Genomic DNA, 24,946 nt, shown 5'->3' with positions numbered 1-24,946 from the left:
CTTCTAAACCTTTTTTTTAAAATTTAAGATATTACTTATTTATTCATTAAAGACACAGAGAGGCAGAGGCAGAGGCCGAGGGAGAAGCAGGCTCCCAGGAAGCCTGATGCGGGACTCGATCCCAGGACCCCAGGATCATGCCCTGAGCCGAAGGCAGACGCTCAACCACTGAGCCAGCCAGGTGCCCCTCTTCTAAACTTTTTTGATTAAAAATTGATTCTAAGGTGTCTGAGTGGTGTAGTGGGTTAAGCAACCAACTCTTGGTTTCAGCTCAGCTCATGACCTTGGTCATGATCCCAGGGTCATGAGATGGAGCTCTATATTGGGTTCTGCACTCAGCATGGAGTCTGCTTGAGATTCTCTCTGCCTCTCCCTCTGCCCCTCCCCCCATGCTCACGCATGCATGCATGTATGCCCTCTCTTAAATAAATAAATAAATAAATAAATAAATAAATAAATAAATAAAAATAGATAGATAGAATCTATTTTGTCTGATATTAATATAGCCATCCCCACTCTTTCTCTTTGGTGCCTATTTGCATGGAATATCTTTTTCCATCCTCTCCTTTCAACTTGATCGTGCCTTGGGATCTCAAGTGCATTTCTTAATAGACAGCATATAGTTAGGTCCTGTTTTTGTCCATTCTGCCCATCTCTGTCTTTTGATCGGGGCATTAAGTCTATTTATACTATTTTATATCTATTTACACTACTTGCACTTAATTACTTATAAAGACAGACTTCTGTCATTGTGCAATGTGTATTCTATATGCCCTACAGCTCTTTTTGTCTCTCATTTCCTGTATTACTGTCTTCTTTTGTGTTTAGTTGATTTTTTGTAGTGAATTATTTAAATTCCTTTCTCATTTCCTTTTGTGTATATCATATAGCTATTTTCTTTGTGGTTACCATGGGATTACATTTAAGATTCTAAATTTATAATGCTCCAATTTGAACTTATACCTTCAATAACAGACAAAAACTCTGCTCCTTTACAGCATTTGTCATTACCCCTTTTGGTTTCTGCTGTTACAAAATATCATTTTTAGAGGTACCTGGGAGGCTCAGTTGGCTAAACTTCTGGCTTCCTGGGGGAGTCAGCTTCTCCCTCTCCCTCTGCCTCTCTTCCTCTGCTCCTGCTCTCGTTCTCTGTCTCTCAAATGAATAAAAAATCTTTAAAAAAAAAAAGTCATCTTTGTACATTGTGTGCCCAAAAACAAAGTAATAATTCTTTAAATTCTTTATTCTTTCAAATTATGGAGAGAACAGAGTGAGGAGTCACAAACCAAAGACACAGTAATACTAGTTTTCACACTAACAATCTTTTTCTTTAAATGCATCAGTCTCAGAGAAAACAAAACCTACAGTTTTAAGCCATTGGAGAGGGGTAATTGCTACTGTGCTAAAAGCTGAAATTGATCAAAGTTAAGGTAGTTTACTCTCCAGGTCTTCCCCCTGGGAGGTGCAAAGCCTTCAGCAAACTTCTGAGTTCCAGAACAGTTACATCAGACAGCCTCTGCCAGTGCACTGTCCTCTAGATGAGGAGACTGATTTCCTGGGGCTTCCTACTCCACCATCTTCCTCGAACCCTCCTCCTGCAACCCCTAACACTGACATATCACTTGAGTATGTCCCATCACCTCCCACCTCCCCGGGTCAAGCTGTCATATAAGACTACAGCCCCAGTTAACAGTTTGCAGCCTCATGAGAGACCTTGGCAAGAGGCTCTGCTTGTCCAAACTTCAATCAGGCTCCTCCGAGCCCTTTTCTTGATGAGGCCTTGACCTTGCCCCCTTCACCTTGGCCTTGTCAGGCTTGCAGAGCCCAAGTGTAACAAGAGTTCTGTTAAGTCAGTTCAGTAAGAATCTCCTCACCCTTGATATCTAATCATATTCTTCATTCTCTACCCTTGGTATCTGATCACGTTGGCCTGGCTTCAGCAAGAATCTTGTGTCAGTTTAGCAAGAATTACCCTACCCTAGATACCTCCTCTTAGTAACTTTTTTTTCAGCCACTGACCCCCTTATTACACTCGCTGGCTACAAGTCCCCATCCGTCTTTGCTGAATTTGGGTTGAGCACAACATTTCTCAACTTTTGATAACCTGGACACCACCTATTTCAAGAGTCCTGACTAAAGTCTTCCTTACCACATTAACAAGTATCAGAATAATTTGTTCTTTAACATCCTTGAGCTAGAGGCTCTCAGCAAAGCCATCCTCAGATTTTCAACCCATAGAAACTATGAGATAATAAATGTGTGTTGTTTTGATCATTAGATGTTGGGGTAACCTGCTACACAGAACTAGAAACTAATACATGGTGTGTCCTGGACAGCGTGATGCACTGTTCAAACTCTCCTTCCAGGGCTGGGGTTCTCACAATTCTATTGCCCACAGTGTTGGCTGCTAGCAGCTGAAGTTACCAGAGGTGCTTCTCCAGTTACTGCCTTTGGTAAAGAGAGCTACCTTGCCCAAAGATACACCCCTTCCCTAAGCAGTCTGCCAGCCAAGGATGTGTCCATGCAGAAACAGAAAGGCCTTGGCCTCCAATGTGGGATGACTCTAAAGGGTCATCTCAGCTCTCCAATGCCATGAAGGGTCCACTGAGATCTCTGCTGCAACTGCGTCACAATCCAACTTCTCCCTCCCCCCAGTCCTGGTGCTCTTACCTCTGTGTAGGTGCTACAGGGTCAGTCTCCAACATACCTCCTAAATGTGAACCTCTGCTTCAGAGCCTCTTTTCAGGGAACCTGGCCTAAGACACTCTGTGACCTTGAGCAAATACTTTACCTCTCTATATCCTGGTTTCTTCATCTGCAAAGTGTCCATCCCAGAGTGTTGTTGTGAGGATTAAATGAGTTTAGGTCCTTAACAACAGTGTCTGCCATACAGGAAGCACATACACATATTTGCTGTTATTATTATTACTGTTATCTATAAAAGAACACTCCAAGCTCCCTGCCCCCTTTCACCTCAATAAACCAGCTAGTGCGCAGGTCTTGCCACAGCTGCAACCTTGGCACGCTAGAGAGACAGAGTGGGGGGCCGTGAAGTCAAAGGAGGAGAGAGGTAGGAGATGAGGTCAGAGAAGCAAGCAGGGCCTTGCTGGGCCCACGTGGGCCTTGGGTGTTAGGGTAAAGAGCTAGGATTTAAATCTAAGTAGGGTGGGAAGCCATGGCAGATTGAGAACAAGTAAATTACACGAGTTGCTTTGGGGTTCTCAAAGCCCAAACTGGCTGCAGTGAGAGTCAGGCAAACAGAGGGAGAGAAGTGGGGATGACTACAGGGGTGATGTGCATGAAACGGGAGCTCTGGGATGGGTTTTAGGGGAGAGTCACTGGTGGATACATGTAAGGGGTAAAGCAGAGAGGAGTCAAGGATGTGTCCTAGGTTTTGGCTTGAGAAAAGTGGGCCATTGGGAACATTATCTATTCCGAGAAGGAAAACAAGGGAAGAGCAGGTTTGGGGAAATGGAGAATTCAGAGTTCTGTTTGTAGCATGCTAAATTTGAAATGCCTATTAGACAGCCAAGTGAGATGTCAAACCAGCCATCGGATGTATGTTTGGATCCTCCTTTGACTGAGCCATAGAGCATGTAAGAAGGGTAGGAAGTTATAAATTAATATGTCCTGGGACAGAATTAAGCTGGTTGATTCCTTTAGAAGACAGGATTAATGTTATTTGCCTTATTAATTGACTACCACATTATCAACCTTTTCTTCTTCTCATAGCCATTAATAGAGAAAACACCACATAGCACTGCAACTAGAGGCTAAGACTTGGTCTGTATGTGCTCCACAAGTCATGACTTGAATATTGAGCATATCAGTGACTAGTAATAACCTAACTAGGGCTAAGATGGAAATTTCCAGAAATATGCAGTTAGGTATGGATGGTAGATGACACCCTAGAGGTACACAGCACGGGCCAACTTCCTTCTACAGAGCCTACCTGGGACCACCACCATGTTCTTAGGTGCAGCCCCATGACTACTTGTGGCAAAGGAAGGTCCTTCTCACCGTAGGGTTCACCTCTTGGTAATAATAATAATTCCCCTTTTTAAAAAAACACTTTATAGTTATCAAAATTATTTCACATAATTTGATCCATAGCCTTCATAAAACATGGGATTATCATCAGTTTACAGATGAGGAAAGAAGAAAGTCATAACTATTTTCCTACGTGTCACTGAAAATTCTTAATATTAAACACGAATATTCATATCTTCTATATATTCAATTTTATCAAAGCCCCATTATTTAGTTAGTCATTTTTTTATTGGCTACTTCTCAAATTGGGTTGGTCCCAACTTTATACAACTGAAAACACAAATGGCTGGAACATCATCACATATATATCTTCATCTAAATCTTTGTTTCTTTAGGATCTTTTAATAGAAGTGGAATTATTAAACTAAAACCTTAAACTTTCCCTACTCTGAACAGAGATGAAACAGTATAGGGTGTTTCAAGGTCTATTCTTCCCCCTAGGTGATAGAACTTGTGGTATAGGTCAGTCTTAGAACTTGGCCAAACTGGTCACTAAAACTAGACAGCAGTTATGTATTGGGTTTTGTGGGACTTGCTGACTTTATCCAAAAAGGTTAGCCGTATTAGTCCTTTTCCTGCAAATTCCTAGTTTTTCCTATCACTTTGGCCCAGCCCAGCTTGGATGAAATGCTAATTTACAAAGTGTATTATTAGACATAAAAGGAAATGGGCAAAGGATGGGAAGATCAGTAGGAGGAAGAAGCAACATAGTGGCTTTAAGTTTATTCATCAGTTTACAACAAAGACTTTTAAAGCAACTACTAGTTGGATGGTGGAAATTTTGAGAAAGTTGCATCACGGGGAACTTTCTGGGAATTGAGCTGGAGTAGCCAAGATGGAGTTCTGAAGGGACAAGGACGGAGAAAATGCCTTTAATGCCTTCACAGCATAGTAACAGGTAATTATCACACATTACCTCTAAGACGTTTAATGGGCATCTCTAGCTTGACATGCCCCAAAGAGAAATCTTGATCTTCCTAAACCTGTTTTTCTTTCTCCTAGACCTCCCTAATGTAATCAGCTATACAACCATTCACCTAGTTGCTTAAGCCAAAAATCTAGGACTCATTCTTTACTCCACTCTAACCTGCTGATAGGATTCTAACCTTTTACTAAATCCTGTCACATCTACCCACACAACATAGAAATATTGTTAACTCCACTTTGGTGCAAGCACCATCATTTTCATCTACAAAGTTCCTAACCTGCCTACCCTCATTCACTCTCAAGTCTCTAATTCCTTTTCCAAAAAGCAGCCAGATTGGTCTTGTAAACTTCAGACCACAACAGCTCCCTGGTTAACACCCTCTGATCGTTTTCCATTTTACTTAGAATAGAAAATAGAAAAAAAAAAAATTTCATCCCCTTCACGCTCTGCATTTATCTGGCCCTCATCTCCTCCTGTTCATCCCCTGGCTCACTCCACTGCCACAGCGACCCCAGGACCCTCTGCTTACGATGCCTCCATGCCTCTTTGCACGGTAGGGCACCCGAGGGGCTCAGCAGTTTAGCGCCACTTTTGGCCCAGGGTGTGATCCTGGAGACCCGGGATCGAGTCCCACGTCGGGCTCCTGCATGGAGCCTGCTTCTCCCTCTGCCTGTCTCTACCTCTCTGTGTGTCTCTTATAAATAAATAAAATCTTAAAAAAAAAAAAAAAAAAAAAAAAGCGTTGAATGAATGATGAATGCATGCTGGTCACAACTCTAATTGCTTTAGCCACTTGTTTCGCCCATGACCCCCAGGTGAGTGTCCACTCCCTGAAGACTGGGGATCCTACCCGTTTTGTTCACTGTTCGGTCGTCTAAGCTTTGCAAAGGGCTATCACAGTGACAAGTGCAAAGCTATATTAAGGCAAAGTGGGGGCAAGTCAAGGACTTGAGGAGCTATGGGACTACTCACAGGTAAAACTGCACCCACACAAGGACTAAATAAAAAGGGGTGAGAACCAAGAGGCCAGAGAAAGCTAAGAGCCCGGGAAGAGATGATCTCGCGAGGTGTTGGGCAGCCAAGATGGCTTCCGGCACTTGCCGACACACCTAATATGGCGACCGGGGGGGGGCGTTCCTGGAGGAAATCACGCGAGAGTTACATGAAGACTAGAGTCCGAGAATTGAGCCGGGGGTGTGGAGCCGCCAAGATGGAGCCGGCAGCCGGCGTCCCCGGCCCGCTGATCATGAACAACAAGCAGCCCCAGCCGCCGCCACCGCCGCCCCCCGCAGCCGCGCAGCCTCCCCCTGGGGCCCCGCGGGCCGGCGGGGGCCTCCTGCCCGGGGGCAAAGCCCGGGAGTTCAACCGCAACCAGCGCAAAGACTCGGAGGTCAGGCGCTTGGGGGGCCGGTGTAGCGCCCGCGGGCGGGGGGGGGCGGCTTTCGGGCTGGTCGTGGGCTCCCGTGGGCTTCCCGTGGGTTCCGTGGTATCCCGTGGGCTCCCCGTGGGCTTCCCGGAGCCCGGGCGGGCGGCACTTCACAGCGAAAGGAGCGGGGCGCGAGGCCGGCGCCCCCGGCCGGGCCCGGAGCCGGCGCTCCTCCGCGGCCTCCCCGGCCCCGCCTCCGGGACGCCGCCCCCTCCCCCCCCCCCCCCCCGAACGGCCGGCGGAGGAGCGGGCTCGGCGCCCCGGGACTCCCGGCCTCCCCGCGGAGACCTCAGGAAGGGAGCGCCGAGGCCCCGGGCTGTGACCCGGGGCCGCCCCCACCGGAGGTCGCTCGGAGGGGACCCCCGCTAGTGCCCGCGCCGCGGCCTGGCCTCACAGCCGGGAAATCCGGTCCTCGCAGGCTTTGATGTCCTGGTGGCAGTGCATGCCCCTGGGAAAACGTGTCAAAATTTGGCAAGTCCAAAATAGAGGTACTCTGAGCTTGAAGTGAATTATTTGAAAAAGCAGTGAAACTGGTTTTTTAGGAGCTTTTGCATGGTGAAGTGATGGAGGATTATGAAAGGCGTGGGAGTGAACCCGCTTTCATCAGGAGAGGACTTAGAGCTTAAGAATAGTTTTAGATTTTCCTGAGTAGCCTTCAGTGATCAAGGCAATGATCATGACCCTCTGATGCATGTAAATTTCTCTTTTCTACCGTTTAATTTCCATATAGACTCATCGCAGGGAAGGCAGCCAGTGAACACATTTAAGCTGAGAGACCTGATCAGTTATTTTATTGGAGATGCCAGAGCTGCACTCCGCTCTTTGGGGCATAGCTGGAATCCACAGGCTGGGAGCTTGAGCTGTGCCTGGAGGACAGCGAGGCGGTCTTGGGGAGAGCCCACTGTGTGCTACATAATTTTGATTAGTCCTTAAATCCTTCAAGGGGTGCCTGGGTGACTCAGTAGGTTAAGTGTCCACCTTCAGCTCAGGTCATGATCCCTGGATGCTGGGATCGGGCCCTGGGTTAGGCCCCCTGCTCAGTGGGGAGTGTGCTCCCTCTCCTTGCCACCTATTCATGGGCTCTCTTAAATAAATAAATAAAAATACTTAAAAAAAAAACACAAAACCTTCAAGATGGATTTTTATCATCCCCTTTCCATAAATGAAGGAACTGAAGCTCAGTAACTAGAGAAAGTATGCATTGTTGCCTTTGACTGAGTAAAGTTCTTTGTTTTTCCTTCTCTGTGGGTTTGCTATATTGTTTTGTGAGTGCTCTTTGTCTTACAAAGTAGCTTGTAATTAGGCCTGAGGACTTTACCTATTCCCTCTTCCCAGCACAAGGTTTTCAAGATGGTGTGGTCTCCGTGATCACCTGTCCCCAGCAACGAACAGATTCTCTTTGTCACTTTCTCTCCTGTCTGTTGGAGGGACACCATTCTGTTAGGCTGCTGCCTTCTCTGCCCGTCAGTTCTCACGGAAATTTGAGAGAAGGGCAGGAAAGCGGACTGTCAATACTCATTTTGCCCTGAACTGTTGATGGCTTACTACTAGCCAGAAAGAAGTGAGGCTTCCAGAATCTTAGCACCATGTGAAATGGGTCATTCACTGCACAGAATACATAGAGGCTTTGTGTTCATTTATCTAACAAGAATTTATTTGACTATAAACTCTTCATTTATATTCACTCATTCAAGCCAGGTAGCGTGCTGGGCATTGTGAAGTCATAGGTGAGCAGAGTGGACAAGTTCTCTCTCTCAAGGAACTTGGAGTCTCATGGAGAGGCATACATGAAATAAACACACATGCTGGTATATAATTATAAGTTGAGGGATGCCTGGGTGGCTCAGCGGTTGAGCATCTTCCTTTGGCTCAGGTCCTCATCCTGGAGTCCCAGGATCATATCCCACATCGGGCTCCCTGCATGGAGCCTGTTTCTCCCTCTGCCTGTGTCTCTGCCTCTCTCTCTCTCTCTGTCTCTCATGAATAAATAAATAAAATCTTAAAAAATATATATATATATAAATTGTGCTACTAAGGAAAAGTGGAAGGTGCTCTTGCAAGGGCTTAATAGGAAGACCTGAGCTAGCCCTGGAGATAAATGTGTTAATACCTAAGAAAAGTGGAGGCAGTGGTGTCTTATAACACAACAGTGTCTCAGTGCATATGTATTTCCTCCTTTGGAAAACACGACGGTTTCTTGCATTACTCTGTCCTTTTCTCAACAGGGCTATTCTGAGTCACCAGATCTCGAGTTTGAATATGCTGACACAGACAAGTGGGCTGCAGAGCTCTCAGGTAAAACACAGACCTCCATATTATTTGGGGGTGTTTTTTTCTGTATTGGTCTTCAATAAAATTGAGAGTGAATGTCACAAGTGCTTTACAATATAAAAAGGTAAAAAGGTATTCTCTAGGTTATGGCCTATGACTTTTTAGTAGAGATTAATTCCTCTAGATGTCAAAATTAAAGCAATGAACAGCTTTAAAAAAAAGAAAAAAGTGAATGTCATTTTGGAGTTCATTTTTTCCCCTGGTTAGCTAATTATGACTTATATATACATACATACATACCTATATATATTTATAATTAACATGTTTACATATATATATACACACACATATATATGTAAACATGTTAATTATGGGATTCAAGCTTTGTGTATCTTATAACTTTGGCTTTTCCATTACTTTGGTGAAGCACCTCTTCTGTGTGGTCAGCTCGTTTGGCTGTGGCCTAGTCGCAGACAGTGATGCTCTTTAGCCATGCACTCTGTGCCCAGCAGTGGTCTTTCCTAGAGCAGTAGGTCACTCATGAGGCATGCCAACAAGTGTGCTGCATCTGTGCACATCTGTTACTGCCACTGCTACTCACATGTAATGTGAAGCTAGCCTGAGCTGCTTCTCAGGCCTCCATAGTACAGGTCCTATTTAGGAAGTCAGGGCCACCTGAGAGACACTTGTCCGTGGTGGCAGTCAGCCTTGTCATGGCATGGTGGGATTGATATGCACAGGACTGGAAAGGCCTGGATTTATGTGGCATTCTGATTATCGGCTGCTAGCGGGAATCAGCACTTTTTTGCATCGTGCACGTCAGAGCACTCACACCCCCTTAGTCATTGGATAGTCTGGGAGTCACTGTGATTCAGGGAGACTGGGGCCTAGAAGCAGATGCCTTATATTCTTTGCTACCTATGAGAACTGCTATGGAAGGTGGACGTGGAGCTAATGAGATTTTGTTCTTAATAGAGCTTTACAGCTACACGGAAGGGCCAGAATTCCTGATGAATCGAAAATGCTTTGAGGAGGACTTCCGGATCCATGGTGAGCTGGTTCCCTGCACTTGTTGGTTCCTCTGTCCCTGTGTGGTGAGAGCTGCAGAGTTTCTCTTAGTCATCTGAGCGACTTGAGTCATTCTGGACTGGCCTAAGAGACCTGCTGAACCATGATTGTTCAATGATTGGCCCCTGTGAGCTTTAGTGGGGGATTGCTGGTACTCTGGTGGTAGCTTTTCAGAGTGTGAATATGGGGAGCGGAGGAAGCTTTATGTGATAAAGATAACATAAAAAATATCAGTGTTTCAGTCTGGAAATCTGTAGAGCAGCAGCATGACCTTCCACCTTATGTAGAGTAACTTCTTTTACTGAGTTTTCTGGTCTTGTGGCAGTCTTGAATTTGGTGAGTTAGCATTGTGTTCATTCCATTGTGAGGACTTTTCTGGGCTCAAGTATAACTGGTCTCTTGCCCTGCAGTAGCAGATAAGAAATGGACCGAGCTGGATACTAACCAGCACCGTACCCATGCCATGAGGCTCCTGGATGGCTTGGAAGTCACTGCCAGGGAGAAAAGACTCAAGGTGGCTCGAGCAATTCTCTACGTTGCCCAAGGTACTGAGTGGGCCCCCGGTACCCTGACACTGCCTTCACTGACGTTGCCTAGTCAGATCTGGGGAAGGACTCCATGAGCCCTGTGTCTGCAGGCACCTTTGGAGAGTGTAGCTCGGAGGCAGAGGTGCAGTCCTGGATGCGCTACAACATCTTTCTGCTCCTGGAGGTGGGCACGTTCAATGCTTTGGTGGAACTTCTGAACATGGAAATAGAGTGAGTCCGTCTGAGGAGCTGGAGTAGGGAAGGGGAGGCAGGGGTCGAGGGGACAGAGCTGGCAGGACTCAGTGGTCAGAGCTGGCAGGACTCAGGTCTCAGAGGAGGGTGACTGGGCCTAGTAAGGCAGAGGGCGTGGTCCAGGCTCTGTTCCGAGCAGTCAGGTTGAGCTGTGGCCTCTTGTGCAGTCAAAGCACATATATAGTTTTATTCCTCCACTGGGTGGCCCTTGTCAGGGGAACTCCTCCTCTTCCTTCCTGGGGGAAGACTTGACTCCCAAATCTCTCCTGCAGCAATAGTGCCGCCTGCAGCAGTGCAGTGAGGAAGCCGGCCATCTCCTTGGCTGACAGCACAGACCTGAGGTGAGGCAGGCAGCAAGCCTGGGTTCCCTGAGAATGAGATCAGAGCGGGCAGCAGGAGGGTGTTTTTGGGTGCCCTCGCTGTGGGTGTGCTCCTTCTGCGCATGCTGATCTTCCTGTGTCCTGAGTCAGCCCTGCAGAGGGTTTTCCCTCGGTGGGCCTCTGGGCTGTATCCCTCACAGGAAACCTAGGGTGAAGCCACTTACTAGAGCCACAATGAGATATGGCCTCCTGCCCACACTTTTGCTGAGAACTTGGTGGTGTGGTACTTTGTGATTGGTGAAACGCATGATGTGGCTACTTGGGCTCCACCTTCTGGTACGCAGCTCGACCCCCATCTACTTGATGATATTTTGTGGCTGCACAGGAAGTAGCAACTGCTGAACAATGAGATCACCTTCGCATTTTTGTGAGGCTTAGCATCTTTGTCTCTGAGTTTGGGAGTTTTCAGACCTGGTGTTGGTGGTCTTCCCCACTATGGTCGGGTCCCTGGGCACCGCCCGCTGGCTCCCTATTTCTGCTCCATCACAGTAGCTTTGACCCCGTGCTGCTTTGTCTGATCCGGCACCTACTTGCACAGTTCGCTCCCACCTCTGAGTTTTTCTTGCTCCAGGAAGCTTAGGACCAGAAATGTTTTGAGCCATTCTTGTTCATGTTAATCCATTCAGCAACCCATTGATGAAGCACCTGCTTTGATATGCACTTAGCTCGATGCTGCTGAAATATCAAGCAGAGTAAGATCTGGTCAGGATCTTAACAGCAGAGGCCAGGAAAGGGCACACACACACCAAGAGGTGCTCTGTGGGACTCTTGGTTTTCTCTGCGTCACAGCCCTCCGCCCCTAGCTAGCCTTTGTGCAAGCACTTTCCTCATGTCAGCTAGACTGTGGGGAAGCTGGGACACTCCCTTGCTTCCCCATTCTGCACCATTGTGAGCTGGCTCTTGTTCCCAGGGTCCTGCTCAACATCATGTACCTGATTGTGGAGACCGTTCACCAGGAGTGTGAGGGCGATAAGGCTGAGTGGAGGACCATGCGACAGACCTTCAGGGCTGAGCTGGGTAGGCCCCTAGAGATCCTGGGGTGCTGAGGCCCTGCCTGGAAGCAGAGGCTTCTGGCCTTTGGGAGGGTCCTGTTCCTGCTGGTGGTCCTGATCCCTTAGTGTTCCCTCTAGGTTCCCCCCTGTACAACAATGAACCATTTGCCATCATGCTGTTTGGGATGGTGACCAAATTTTGCAGCGGCCATGCCCCTCACTTCCCCATGAAGAAAGTTCTCTTGCTGCTCTGGAAGACAGTGTTGGTGAGCATTTCCTTGAAGGGGAACTCAGCTGCTAGGGATCGGGGCAGGAGGGAGACTTTTCATTGTATATCTTTTTAAATGTTGAATTATGTGAAAAACTATATGTGAATTAATATATAACTAACTGCTTTGGTACTTTTGTCTCACTATGGTCAAAGAGAACTTGGCCCTTGGGTCAGAATAGATTGTGGGCTCCCTGACTCCTGGAAGCTGCTTCCATAAAGTGATTGGAGGCAGAATTAGAGCTGGTGTAATCGGGTCCCCTCAGTCAGAGGTCACTTGAAGGAAGCAAGAGCGAGCCTTGTGCTAGTGCCATCTTCCTCAGGGTGTGGTATGGAGCCCATTTCTGGCTGGGGAAGGACTGGCCAGCACCCTTGGCTTGGGGCCATTGTCAGCCGCCAAGCCCAGCGCCCTTCCCACCTGGAGGAGTGATTTCAGCAGAGAGCAGTGTTGCAGTTGGGACCCCCTCCTCCCTCTGGGGCTCTCCTTCCTCCTTCCAGAGCAGACAAACTCTGCAGAGCCAGGCTCAGTGAGTTAAGGGCCTCTTAATCTTTAGAGTGATGTGCACCTTTTGTTTTGGTCACACATCCCTTTGGTTCCTCACAAAGCCTCACTGAAGCCAGAGGCAAAAGCTGAATTCCACTGGGGTTTTGGCTTCTAGGGGCATGATGAGAGGAAGCTTTTTTTTTTCTCCTTTTTTTTTGTAGTATCTAACTGTATCCCCAATTTGATTTTGAAAGACCGGCATGTACAGTTTTTGAAGTATGTGAGTCTCATGGACTTTTCTACGAACCTGATGGGGTAGGCTTTGCAGTCTGCCTTTTTGACATGAAGAGTATATCTACATATGGAGCTAAGCATGTCCACTAGCTCAGTTAGCCTCCATGTCTCCTTCCCTTGGTCCGTTTTCTCTGCTCCCACCTTCGCATTGCTGAATTCTCGTGTGAGTTCCTTATTCAGAGATTGGTGTGGGTCGTGGTATCACATGTGCTTTTGAGCCTAACGCAGGGCCCAGGGACCCAGTCATGGATGCATTCAGCCCAGCCCTGCCCCTTGTCCATGATGCAGTGCACACTGGGTGGCTTTGAGGAGCTGCAGAGCATGAAGGCTGAGAAGCGGACCATCCTGGGCCTCCCTCCGTTGCCTGAGGACAGCATCAAGGTGATCCGTAACATGAGGGCTGCCTCTCCGCCGGCATCTGCCTCAGACTTGATTGAGCAGCAGCAAAAGCGGGGCCGTCGGGAGCACAAGGTGAGGGTAATCGATGTCCCCTGTGACTCCTGAGGGTCTCAAGGTGCATGACATGTAGCAGCATGATCCCTGTGTGAAAAGGGCTGTTGGAAATCATCTCTGACTAGCTAGTCCAAATGAAGGCCTCTGGGCCAGGGATTCTATGTCTCTAGCCCAGGGTCCAGTTTATTGTAGGTACTCACACATGGCTTTTTTTTGAGGCTCTGGGGCAAGAAGGCCTTTGTTGTTTTGGCTCAGCTTTGGCTTCCTCTCAGGCTTTTCCACTGCCCTTGGCTCTGCCTACTACCTTCTGTGATAGAGCCTCTCTAGCCTCCTTGCCCTTAATGGTTGCTTGGTTGTCCCTCTGTTTTCAGGCGCTGATAAAACAGGACAACTTGGACGCCTTCAACGAGCGGGATCCCTACAAGGCTGATGACTCTCGAGAAGAGGAAGAGGAGAATGATGATGACAACAGTCTGGAGGGGGAGACGTTCCCCCTTGAACGGGATGAAGTGATGCCTCCCCCACTGCAGCACCCACAGACTGACAGGCTCACCTGCCCAAAGGGGCTTCCATGGGCTCCCAAGGTCAGGTGAGGCCCAGACATCTGGCACACTCCTGGCTTCTGAAGCCAGAGATCTCCCACCCCCAGGCCTGGCATCTGGCCTGAGTCACCATGGGAAGTCCTCTGTAGGGCCAGGCCGACCTTGGCTCTGGGATGAAGCTGTCTTATACAGTACCACATGTTGGCCCAGAGGTCTCGGGGCACTGGCCTTGCACAGAGAGACCCGTGTATGGCTCTTGAGTTGGTAATATGAGTTAGCACTTGGTTAGCCATACTAATGAAGGGAGAATAGGGAAAAATGAAAACCAGGACATTTAACTGGATTCATTTCCTCTCACCCTGGGATTGTATGTGGTTTTTAACAGATTAAAAAAGAGTTTTAGGATCATACTTAAGGTGTTTGAAATATGTGTGCATGAATCAGTGGGTGGGAAGGTACCTGGATAAGTAAATGGAGGTGGTATCTGTTTGAAAAGGCACCAGCTTAAGAAATAGATGGACGTGCAAAAGAATACAGAAGTCAGTTTCTTGATCTGAAACCCCAGTTTTCAGTGATCTGTGATGGCAATACAAAACTAGTCATCAGAAAACTGCAAGATTTGCATGCCAATTGTTTAAGACAGGGACCCAGGACACATATGAAAATATCAGTAGCTGAGAGGTCTAATTGTAATAACTTTAAATATTTGAGAAATTATTTTGACAAACTTGTTAGCTGAATAAAGTGTGCTTTTCAGTTTGATGTAGCACCTTAATTTTTTTTTTTAATTATTTTTTTTTTATTATTATTTATTTATGAGAGTCATACAGAGAGAGAGAGAGAGAGGCAGAGACATAGGTAGAGGGAGAAGCAGGCTCCATGCACCGGGAGCCCGACGTGGGATTCGATCCCGGGTCTCCAGGATCGCGCCCTGGGCCAAAGGCAGGCGCCAAACCGCTGCGCCACCCAGGGATCCCTAGCACCTTAATTTTACAGATAAACTAATTACCTGTAACATATTTTCAGGTTATTGATCCAACAGTGTTATAAAGGACATTAAAAAAGTCTAAGGATTTTAGTTCTTTCTTCCTTTCCTCCTTTCCTTCCTTCTTTCTTTCTTTCTTTTTTCCTAAAAAGAAAAACAATGGTGGGAGATCTTTTCTTCTGGCTTCACCATTTTTGGGCATTCTGTGTTTTATTGACCATGACACCTTGAAATAACATTTAATAAAAACCTGGTTCTTTCTCTTTGGCAGAGAGAAAGACATTGAGATGTTCCTCGAGTCCAGCCGTAGCAAGTTTATAGGTTACACTTTAGGCAGGTGAGTGTGATCTGAGTTCCTTTTGAAGAAAGGTACCGGGAGTTCACTCTCCTGGCCTTTGGTGTTTGGGGATCGAGGTGAATTCATGTCTGGACTTAAAACAGGGCTTTCTTTATTCACCAGTGACACCAACACAGTGGTGGGGCTGCCCAGGCCAATCCATGAGAGCATCAAGACTCTGAAACAGGTAGGTGGCATTGAATGAGCTTTTGACCTATTTGGTCCCGAGTGAGTAAAGTGAGAGCAGCCCTTTGGGAGAAACCTTTTAAGACTATTGTCTGCCTGAAGGAACCTAGGGCGGAGGCATGGGTGGACCATGGTGATACCCTTTAAAACAGCTCTTTATAAGTTTTACTTATTTAAGCTGACTTTTTGTTGGAAACTTAACTGGGAGTTTATTAAAGATAGTACTTGATAATTAGAGTTTTAAGGGGCCTGATAAATAGCCTTCCCTTTTCCTAGCCCGAGCTCTAAGGCAATTGAGATAGAGGAGTAGATAGATGGAGATTGAAACACCAGCTTTCTTGCTGATAGAGCGACTGGAGAATGAGGCAAAAGGGCACAGCAGCGACATGCACCCTAATGCTTTACTTCCAGAGTTGGTGGACTCACCTACCCACGGCCAGGCGGTATTGGAACCCTGCTAAGCCTGATCGAGGAGCAGAAGAGAACATAGGCTTTTCTTTTTTCTAAAGAGAAATTCAAAGAAGGAAATTGGGCTCAGAAAATCCTGTTCCTTCCCTGATACTTGCCAGTCGGCGAAGGGAGAGGAGTGAGTGTATGGAAAGGGGCAGGGGAGATCAGGAGTTTTTTTACACACACGTATCCCGCCACATGGGAGGAAACATCAAGAGTGGGGAAGAGGTATCTCCCCTAACAACATGTCAAGAGTGTAAATGTTGATGATATGTTTGTGAAATACGTTTTTGAGATTTGTACAAATGGGCTAAGCAGGCCCTGTGCCATTAGGCTATTTGAGGACTTGGTTCTGAGTCATTGACTCTCCTTTTAGTGGTTTTCTCGTATCTCTATAGTTATCTGGAAGTCCCTTCTTTCCTTTGTTTTTTCCTAATCTATTGTGTGCTTTTTAGACTGGATTTAAGAAATATGTGTCCACTTAGAAAAATATTTCAGGATTTGAGTTAGGGATTTTTGTGGTGACTTTAGCTCTCTTTGAGAAGATTGTGTTTGAAGAAAACCGCATGGGGTCTTTGCCAGGGTGTGCGGCTTTGGCCAGCGAATGAGGGGTGTTTCCCCACTCTCTCTCCAGCACAAGTACACATCGATTGCAGAGGTCCAGGCGCAGATGGAGGAGGAGTATCTTCGCTCTCCTCTCTCAGGGGTGAGTCTGAGGCCTTCTCCAGTCGCCACCCACCCCCCTGCTGTTCCCAGGCACTGGGCTGGGCCCAGACCACAGAGCTGCCCCAGGCCCTGCCCTCGAAGCTCCCAGTCTTGCTCCCATTGCAAGGGTGGCGGGTGATTAGTATGAGGGTCAAGAGCACAGACTCTGAGCCCATCACCTGCCTCTGACTCCCAGCTCCCTGACTTGGTAGGTGGCCACTTAGGCAAGTTACTGGATCTCGCAGTGCTTTAGTTTCCTTACCTGTGGAATGGGAATAATAATAGCCTTCTTCACAGAGTTGTAGTAAGGATTAACTGAGTTATTACAGGTAAAGTGCCTCACAGGTCGTATTATTCAATGTTTGCTGTCGTTATCAACACCTTTATTTATATCACTACTTAAAGATTCTCCTCTAGCCGCCTAGCAGGCTGGCTCAGGAGACCCATCAGGACCGGGGTTTTGTATTTGTGCCTAATTGTGTTAAAAGGGAGAAGAGGAAGTTGAGCAAGTACCTGCAGAAACCCTCTACCAAGGCTTGCTTCCCAGCCTGCCTCAGTACATGGTGAGTGCCCCTGCTCCTGGGGCCTTGCCACCTCTTCAGGAGTGCTCTGGGTCTGGGACCCCTTTAGTGGCCATGGGTAGGTACTGCCGCGGGATCGCCCTCCTCACTACACTGGCCTTGAGAGCACCTTCTGCCAGTGTCCTTTAGCCCCTCCCACCGCCCATCTGAGCTCCTCTGGAAGGACTGCCTCTAAGGGCTTAGGGCTGCTTCTGCTTCTTGGCAGATCGCACTGCTGAAGATCCTGCTGGCTGCAGCCCCCACGTCAAAGGCCAAAACAGACTCAATCAACATCTTAGCCGATGTCCTGCCTGAGGAGATGCCGTGAGTAGCTGAGTAGCATACCGGTGAATGGAGCAGGACAGAGGCTGCAGGGTAGAGGGGAAAGGCAAGGTTTTCCTCTCAGGTCCCACTCTTTGTTAGGTTGATTTCTCTCTTTGACTCACTTTCTCTGTGGGTTAAGTTTAGGGTATTCCTGGCTCAGAAGAAAGAAACTGTATCGGATTAAATACTTAATTTTACTGGTTGGGGAAGTGGCTTTGTGTGGTAGGCCCGGATTCTGGTGTAGACTCTGCCATTGAGTGAACTGGGGAAAAGTTATTTCCTCCTCTGTAAAATGAATCAGGCTGTGTTTGACATTTCCCAAACCCTCCCTCGAAAGCTGTGTGATCATCCAGGACTACTGGACGTTTTACCGGCCAACAGCTGAACTTGAGCTGGGTGTGGATTCTTTTCTATTCGCTGTTGATTTGGCATGCAGGATATTTGTGGATATCTCAGGGTGATAGTGAAATCCTTAGGGATTCTTTTTCCCTGGGGCACTGACCTCATCGCTTTGATGTGAGAGTTCAAACCGAGATCATTTTCTGCTTTGAGAAGGACCTGGGCCTTGATCTGACTTTCTGCTTGCCTGCCTGCCAGTACCACCCAGCTCTGAGCCCAGCTCCCTGGGGGCTGGAGCCCCTTGAGTCTGGCCATGATAGCCAGGTGAGGGAGGAGGCAGGGATTGGTTAATACCAAAGGGAGCGTCCTAGAACACCAGGCCATCATGATGGTCCTTGGAAGAAGGGTTCCAGAGTCAAATACTAAATTTCACAGAGATTTACAGTGCAAGGCCCTGAATTAAGAAACAGTTTAACTTAGTGCTTCTTCAGTATATCTGACTCCAAAGCCCTTTTTTCTCCCCAGTATGAAAAGCCTCAATGTACTAGTATTCCACAGGATACACTTGGAGGGACCCAAGTTCATACAGTAGCAAAAGCTTACGAAGAACTTGGAAAGGAGTTCATTTTGCGAGGAAATCAGAGAAGTAGGCTAAGAATGTGTTTGGGGCCTCACGAGAATTGTGCTGAGCTGGATTGCTTGTGAGGCAGGTAGGAGGAGCCCAGGGCCTGATATCTGAGATGCCCACGGGGCATGGGTGGTGAGGTGGGGGCCTTTGCCCAGGGAAGGCTCAGGAATGCCGTCTCTCCCATGAGCACCCAGAAGGGCTGTGCTGTACCTGCTGGTGGCTCACCCTGGGAATTGTGTTTCCAGCACCACAGTGTTGCAGAGCATGAAGCTGGGGGTGGACGTGAACCGCCACAAAGAGGTCATTGTTAAGGCCATTTCTGCTGTCCTGCTGTTGCTGCTCAAGCATTTTAAGTTGAACCACGTCTACCAGGTACCTGCAGGGCCTTCCTTCCTGTTTCCTGGGCCAGGGCCTCAGGCAGCACTACTCCTCCAATCCTGAAAAACTCAGGCCTTGACCTTCAAACCTCTTTGAACTCTGCATGAATGTTTTAAGACACAGTCTTCCAACCAAGGCCTTTTATCATTGGAGGAAAGAGGGCGAGGTCCTAAAGGGCATACTTACTTTTTTCTGTTGGTTTCAGTTTGAATACATGGCCCAGCACCTGGTGTTTGCCAACTGCATCCCTCTGATCCTAAAGTTCTTCAATCAAAACATCATGTCCTACATCACCGCCAAGAACAGGTGATACAGGAGAGGGAGCAGGGAGGGGTGGGTGTGGCCAGGTGGCAGAGCTCCTTGCCGCTCAGCCCCTGCAAGCCAGCACTCTGCCGGGCCTCAGCACAGGGACCACAGGGACCGACCCCTGCTGTGGAGAGTGCCACTGTGTCAAGTCTGAGTCTAGCCACTCCAGTGACAGGTGGCACAGTCCGCCTGCGTGGGAGGGTTCTCACCCTGGGTTCCAGTACTGTCCTCAACTGTTTGGTGTTTCTTTGAGGAGACTGGCTGGGCCTCCTGCTGTCTGAGGAGTTCTGCCATGTGCACCGTGAGCCCTTGTCTGCCCCACTCCCCCACCTGCTGCCGGCTGTAGCTGATGGCGCAGCACAGGGTGAGGGCGGTTGGCCAGGTGCTGTCTCCAGTAGGGGCTTGGCATGCATTAACTGCCTTGAGAAATCTTCCCCATCTCTGCAGATTTGCTGCTGTAGGAAAGTGGGGCCTCTGGACCTTACAAGATGGCCATCTGGTCTTTGGCCATAGAGAGGCCCTATAAGTTCTCTGGTAGCAGGGATTTTTTTTTTTTTAAGATTTTATTCATTTATTCATGAGAGAGACAGAGGGGGGGGGGGCAGAGACACAGGCTGAGGGAGAAGCAGGCTCCATGCAGGGAGCCCGACATGGGACTTGATCCTGGGTCTCTAGGATCATGCCCTGGGCTAAAGGTGGCATTAAACTGCTGAGCCACCTGGGCTGCCCTGGTAGCAGGGATTTGATCCTCCTATTTGATCCTCCAGCTTGGAAAATGAGGGGAGTGCAGGCAGGGCAAAGTCCTGCTTCCACTGCCACCAAGTGAGGGAGGAAGGCCAGGAGCCAGCCCTATCGCAGTTGCTTCACCAGCCCCTAGCCTTTGCTCACGGTGGGCACTTGCCTTCTCTTGCTCTCTGCAGCATTTCTGTACTGGATTACCCTCACTGCGTGGTGCATGAGCTACCAGAGCTGACCGCTGAGAGTCTGGTGAGTGGCTCTGTGCTTCCCCAGCCATTCCTTGACTTGAGGGGTGATGGTAGAGGGCCTGCCTCCCCTGACACAGGGATAGAGGTGTTCACAGATGAGGTCATTGTTGAGCACTGGCTTTTAAAGCACCAAAATTGCATAGAAGGGCTGGAGGGAGGGACCTTACATAGTGGAAGGATTTGGATATAAGGAGTAATTTGTCAGGAGCATGGTCTTCAGGGGCCACTGACCCAGAGTTCACTTGGTTGAGTGGTGCCTCTCACACAGTCGTGTCTCTGTGGGGCACAGCTCTGAGGGAGCCTGGGTACAAGTGCCCCAGGTATGGGGGCTGAGGGTATAGTCCCCAAAATCATGCTCCATGTTTCCTACAGAAAAATTCTAGGGAGGTCCCCTACCCCTGCTAAGCTCTGGGACAGATGTCCTCCTGGCTTGAGGAGAGGGTTGCCAGTACACTTCCAGGGAGGTGTGAGGGCCTTGGACAGTGCTGAGCATCCTGCAGCTATGAGGGTTACAATTGTTCCTGGACTCTCCCTGTAGGAGGCAGGTGACAATAACCAGTTTTGCTGGAGGAACCTCTTTTCTTGTATCAATCTGCTTCGGATCTTGAACAAGCTGACAAAATGGAAGCATTCGAGGACCATGGTGAGCCAGTGCTTGGGACAGAACTTGGGACTCGAGGCAGAGGGCTACACCCCATGCTGTCCCCTCCCAGGGCGTCCCCATGCGGCCTTGCTGCTGCCCTGACACCCCTCTTGCTGCACTCGCTGGTAGCCACATCCTTGGCATTTTAACGGCTCATCCCTGGTGCCTTGCTGAGTTGAACTGGAAGCTAGAAGCTTAGTTGTGCCTTAAAGCAATGAACTCTTAGAGAAGGGATTTTTCTGTGTCCTCTTAGTCTCCAGTGGTAACACAACCAGGCTTCTGGGAGCCTCCAGTAACCCTGAAGCTGAGGATGCCTTTGGGGTGGGGAGGTCCGTGAATTCTCGGAGATTCTACATCTTGGTGCATAGGAATGTTGGAGGTGAGAGAGCTCACGGCTTTTCTTCCATCATGATTTCATGATGACCATGATGTTAGCAGTGGGGGTCCATGTCCTCCCAGGGGAAACTGTGATGGTAGGGTCCCCTGCCTGCAACCCCAGAAGGTAAGCGGTAAGGTGGTGGTGCAGGTGTTGATCCATGACCTCAACCCGATCCTCTCGTGGCCCTTCCCAGATGCTCGTGGTGTTCAAGTCGGCCCCTATCCTGAAGCGGGCCCTGAAGGTGAAGCAGGCCATGATGCAGCTCTACGTGCTGAAGCTGCTTAAGGTGCAGACCAAGTACCTGGGACGGCAGTGGCGGAAGAGCAACATGAAGACCATGTCTGCCATCTACCAGAAGGTGCGGCATCGGCTGAACGATGACTGGGCGTACGGCAACGGTAAGGCTGTGGCGTGAAGCTGAGGCGGGGGAGGCTTTTCCCTCTGACGAACCTGCAGAGTCCAGTTCCTGCTTCTCTAGCATCAGTATAGGAGCTCCAGGAAGGACCTTGAGAAGCTGCCTGGGATTGGTGCATGTGACCCTCCCCCGTTCCTCTGTCCCCCTGACATAGTTCCTTTTCCAGAAACTGCCACGAGATCCTTTCCTGGCTTTCCTCTCCCCACTGCCACTGCCTTGGTTCTAACCACTGAAATTCTCACAGACCTCAAACAACCTCCTGGCCCTGCTCTTCTCCTCTGTCAGTGCCTCAAACTGTGTCTGAGTGATCTTTTTAAAAAGCAGATCCTGTGATGCTAACTCCCAGAGTAAAATCTTTCATGAGCTTCTGGTTTCTCATAGAATTTGAGCCACACTCTTAACGCAAAGCATATAAGGCTCGCCAGCCTCCCTTCCCTCCTCCGTAATCTGATCCAGCTTCTCTTCACCCAGCTAGAGCCCAGCCTCTGTCACCCCCAGGGATCTTGGCCCAGTAGCCACGTTGTCCCCACTTTTCTTGCTCCTGGCAGGAGCCTCCCTCGTACCTGCACTGCTCACTGTCTACACGGGTTCTTCCCCTCTGGTAGGCTGCTTCGGCCTCAGGCAGAGCAGACTCCCCCGGGCTTTCCTGAGCGTGTTGCCACACCCGTGGCGATGCCTCACCCACCACCCCATGGCCGAGTGACCACATCTGTACCCCAGTGCTCTGTGAATTTGTGAGGAGACAGAGTGGTCCCCGGTTCCTGGTCAGGGAAGAGAGAAGAGAAGGAGCCAGTAAGGGGATCCGCAGCTTCCTGCCATCCATCCCAGAGAGCCAGGGAGAGCGTGACTTTCAGAGAAGCCAGTGTTCCTTTGGCTCTCCCTGGCCGGGTCCTCCAAACTGCAGTTGGGCCTTTTTCTCTGTAGATCTGGCCTCTCTCTTTTTACCTGATTTCCCTTTGTATCTAAGTAAAAAGTCCTGTCAGTCTTCCTGAGGATGGGGATTGGAGGTCTCCCGGTTGACAGCATTACAAGCCAGGGTCAGCCTGTTCCCAACTTCAGGGAAACCAGGGGGAGCTACCATGAGGACTTGGCTCCTAAATATGTCTTCCTGCTTTGTCCCAGATCTTGATGCCCGGCCTTGGGACTTCCAAGCAGAGGAATGTGCCCTCCGTGCCAATATTGAACGCTTCAACGCCCGGCGGTATGACCGGGCCCATAGCAACCCGGACTTCCTACCTGTGGACAACTGCCTGCAGAGTGTCCTGGGCCAGCGGGTGGACCTCCCCGAGGACTTCCAGATGAACTATGACCTCTGGTTAGAAAGGGAGGTCTTCTCCAAGCCCATTTCCTGGGAGGAGCTGCTGCAGTGAGGCTCCTGGGCCAGGGTACTGAGAAGGAAAGAAGGGGTGACCTGGAGGTGGCCCAGAGGCTGTCCTGGTTCATTGCTGCAGTGCTCCCACATCCCCCCAGGTGGCAGCACAGCCCCACCATGCCCTGCCCTTGGTCCAGCTGGGCTTGTGAGGGAGGCCCCTCTTTGATTGCCAGCATCCTGCCCAGAGAGTCATCTGCTCTCTGCTTGGGATCCTCTTTTCCTCCACTCCTTCCCACTTTCTCTTGGACACGGTTGGTTGCAGCTCATTTCTTTCAGCCCAAGGCTTGGAAAAGCTGGGTTGGGCTGGGAAGCCATTGCATCTGAATTGCAGGGGTCATGCTGACTCTTCCTGAGACACAAATCCTTGGCGTGTCAGCTTGCCAAGGAGGAAGGCCAGGGCCAGAAAGTCAGAATCTTGGTTTTGCTTTGAGGGGTTTCTCATGTCATTCCAGCCTCCTGCTAAGTTTCATCCAGAAGCAATTACAGAGGCTCCTACAGATGTTTCAGTGCTTTGATTTTGGACAGGTTTAGGGGTTAGGAAGAGAAGCTTCCCTTAACCAGGGGTGCCATTTTTCCTCTTGGTTTGCAAGGGTCTGTAAATACCTATATATAAATTTCTGTGTATTCTCTTATGTCATGTTGGGGTTTTTAATGTGTTTGTGTATTCTGTTTACATTAAAAGGAAGCAAAACCAATCCCCATTGCCGTGTCTGCAGGAAACATGGCCCCTGAATATCTCCTCAGGTCTAGAAAGTGGGTTTTCTTGCCAGCATTGATAGGTCACCCACTTGTTCCCCATCAGGCTGCATGCCTTTCCCACCTGAGGGGGAGAAGCAAGGGGAGTTGGCGCTTATCCAGAGACTTTTCCCCCCTACATCAATCTGGAATAGCTCCAGCCCAGCTCCAGGGCTCCTCTACCCCTGGGTGTGATGTAATTGCAGTAGAAGCCCCAGGCATCTCTGGATTGCACTCCCGAGTTGGCCTCCACCAGCCTAATTTCAGTGCTAGGGAGGGAGGGGTGGTTGGCTGCCCTGGGCCCTCGTGAGAGTAGGTGGTTGGGACTGAGAGGACCTCTGTGCCCAGGGCTTAAGGAAGCAGCCCCTCAGGAGTCAGCTTCACAGGGGGGAGGAGTGTGTCGGGGGGCCCAGGAGTCCACATCGCTGGGAAAGAGGCAAGGAAAGTCTCTGTGGTAGGTGTCCATTTGGGGCCTCCTGTAGCCTGCCCCTGGCCTTCTGATCCCTGGACACATCTTCCGCCTCGTTCCATCTTGAGGTTCTGTATGATAGGACTGTTCTCTTTCAAGAATTACTTGAAGGTCCCTTATCTTAACCTGTAGGCTATGTGTACGGAGTCTTAAGTATCTGAAGGGTCTTGACGTACAAAGGAAATGTATTCTGGGGACAGGCTCCCTTTTGTTTGTTCAGTGCCTTCCTGGCCTGGGTTTTGGCTGAGCCTCAGTGCAGGCCCCAAGCTTGGCTTCTGGGACACGCTTGCATGGTTTGCAGCAGCAGGGGCGAGGCCAGCACTGTACCTTTTCTGCAAGTCACACAGCCTCTGAGGTGGGGCATCTCTATTACTGACTTTTTGTCTCACGGTAACTTGCACCAGACGAGGGAACTTGACACAATTTGTGTGTGTGTGTGATGGATTTTCTACTGTTCCCTGCCAGGACCCATGGGAAGTACATATCTCGAGATTGTAGTTTGGGTAGGATAGATTTTCACATTCATACTCGCACCAGGCCATCTCGCTCACTGCACCAGCCTCACAGAGGTTTTGCTTCCTTCCCCTCTTTTGATTTCTCCAGTCTCTCCTGAAGCTTCCCTTTAACCAGAGGTGTGCCATTCTTTCCTCTTGGTTTGCAAAGGTCTGTAAATTCCTATATATCTAATTTATGTATAAATTTGTGCAAAAAAGAACACAGAATCTGACCCATGAAGCCTGAGTGGGCTGGTGTATCCCCACATCTCTAGGCCCAGGGGCTGGCCCAGGAGAGGAAGAGCCTTATCCCAGCCACA

General features: G+C 49.0%; 1 protein-coding gene across 1 annotated transcript; it reads left to right on the top strand.

Moving 5' to 3' along the window:
• The first annotated feature begins 6,158 nt into the window (after window positions 1–6,158).
• STRIP1 (striatin interacting protein 1) lies at window positions 6,159–23,623 on the top strand. Its single transcript, XM_025996396.2, has 21 exons — window positions 6,159–6,368; window positions 8,630–8,699; window positions 9,651–9,725; window positions 10,154–10,288; window positions 10,381–10,501; window positions 10,795–10,863; window positions 11,813–11,919; window positions 12,033–12,160; window positions 13,229–13,411; window positions 13,765–13,982; window positions 15,192–15,257; window positions 15,381–15,444; window positions 16,528–16,599; window positions 17,087–17,161; window positions 17,385–17,482; window positions 18,695–18,821; window positions 19,033–19,133; window positions 20,054–20,120; window positions 20,658–20,762; window positions 21,335–21,539; window positions 22,679–23,623. Exons 1-21 carry the CDS (start codon window positions 6,189–6,191, stop codon window positions 22,924–22,926), a joined length of 2,514 nt encoding a protein of 837 aa, XP_025852181.2. The 5' UTR covers window positions 6,159–6,188; the 3' UTR covers window positions 22,927–23,623.
• The last annotated feature ends 1,323 nt before the right edge of the window (window positions 23,624–24,946 follow it).

The sequence above is a fragment of the Vulpes vulpes genome, chromosome 3, assembly GCF_048418805.1.
Source record: "Vulpes vulpes isolate BD-2025 chromosome 3, VulVul3, whole genome shotgun sequence".
Taxonomy (NCBI): domain Eukaryota; kingdom Metazoa; phylum Chordata; class Mammalia; order Carnivora; family Canidae; genus Vulpes; species Vulpes vulpes.
The sequence above is the reverse complement of the archived record's forward strand: the minus strand, read 5'-3'. Positions and strand labels throughout refer to the sequence as shown.

Bases quoted from the DNA above. Each gene is read 5' to 3' on its own strand.
- STRIP1 (XM_025996396.2), top strand. From the start codon at position 6,189: ATGGAGCCGGCAGCCGGCGTCCCCGGCCCGCTGATCATGAACAACAAG. The intron at 6,369-8,629 runs GTCAGGCGCTTG...TTTTCTCAACAG, and splicing joins ACCAGCGCAAAGACTCGGAG to GGCTATTCTGAGTCACCAGA. The intron at 15,258-15,380 runs GTGAGTGTGATC...TTTATTCACCAG, and splicing joins ATAGGTTACACTTTAGGCAG to TGACACCAACACAGTGGTGG.